This window comes from Lottia gigantea (genome assembly GCF_000327385.1).
Source record: "Lottia gigantea unplaced genomic scaffold LOTGIsca_15391, whole genome shotgun sequence".
Taxonomy (NCBI): domain Eukaryota; kingdom Metazoa; phylum Mollusca; class Gastropoda; family Lottiidae; genus Lottia; species Lottia gigantea.
This window is the reverse complement of record NW_008707860.1, coordinates 1-1,098: the sequence shown is the minus strand read 5'-3', so window position 1 is coordinate 1,098 and position 1,098 is coordinate 1. Positions and strand designations below refer to the sequence as shown.

Genomic DNA, 1,098 nt, shown 5'->3' with positions numbered 1-1,098 from the left:
ATTACTGAGGTTATTAGAGGGGTAGGTTTTATAACTGAGGCTATTAGAGTGGTAGGTTTTATTACTGAGGTTATTAGAGGGGTAGGTTTTATAACTGAGGTTATTAGAGGGGTAGGTTTTATTACTCAGGCTATTAGAGGAGTAGGTTTTATTACTCAGGCTATTAGAGGGGTAGGTTTTATAACTGAGGCTATTAGAGGGGTAGATTTTATAACTGGGGCTATTAGAGTGGTAGGTTTTATTACTGAGGTTATTAGAGGGGTAGGTTTTATAACTGAGGTTATTAGAGTGGTAGGTTTTATTACTGAGGCTATTAGAGGGGTAGATTTTATGACTGAGGCTATTAGAGGGGTAGATTTTATGACTGAGGTTATTAGAGTGGTAAGTTTTATGACTGAGGCTATTAGAGGGATAGGTTTTATAACTGAGGCTATTAGAGTGGTAGGTTTTATGACTGGGGTTATTAGAGTGGTAAGTTTTATTACTGAGGCTATTAGAGGGGTAGATTTTATAACTGAGGCTATTAGAGGGGAAGGTTTTATTACTGAGGTTATTAGAGGGGTAGGTTTTATTACTGAGGCTATTAGAGGGGTAGATTTTATGACTGAGGTTATTAGAGTGGTAAGTTTTATTACTGAGGTTATTAGAGGGGTAGGTTTTATAACTGAGGCTATTAGAGGGGAAGGTTTTATTACTGAGGTTATTAGAGGGGAAGGTTTTATTACTGAGGCTATTAGAGGGGTAGATTTTATTACTGAGGCTATTAGAGGGGTAGGTTTTATTACTGAGGTTATTAGAGGGGTAGGTTTTATAACTGAGGCTATTAGAGTGGTAGGTTTTATTACTGAGGCTATTAGAGGCATAGGTTTTATTACTGAGGTTAATGGGGTGGAAAGGTTTTATAACTGAGGCTATTAGAGGGGAAGGTTTTATTACTGAGGTTATTAGAGGGGAAGGTTTTATTACTGAGGCTATTAGAGGGGTAGATTTTATTACTGAGGCTATTGGAGGGGTAGGTTTTATTACTGAGGCTATTAGAGGGGTAGGTTTTATTACTGAGGATATTACAGTGATAGGTATTATTACTGGGGATATAAG

The 1,098-nt window shown here is 37.2% G+C and overlaps 2 protein-coding genes across 2 annotated transcripts; both read right to left on the bottom strand.

Annotated features, from left to right (window-relative positions):
• Positions 1–155: 155 nt before the first annotated feature.
• Positions 156–878, bottom strand: LOTGIDRAFT_148957 (hypothetical protein; the record flags this gene model as incomplete). The annotated part of the gene is made up of 1 exon (XM_009050735.1): positions 156–878. A coding segment is annotated over one exon (723 nt), but the record flags the coding sequence as incomplete, so codon positions are not given.
• Positions 879–880: 2 nt separating this feature from the next.
• On the bottom strand, positions 881–1,066 carry LOTGIDRAFT_148959 (hypothetical protein; the record flags this gene model as incomplete). Its single annotated transcript, XM_009050734.1, has 1 exon — positions 881–1,066. A coding segment is annotated over one exon (186 nt), but the record flags the coding sequence as incomplete, so codon positions are not given.
• Between the last annotated feature and the right edge of the window lie 32 nt (positions 1,067–1,098).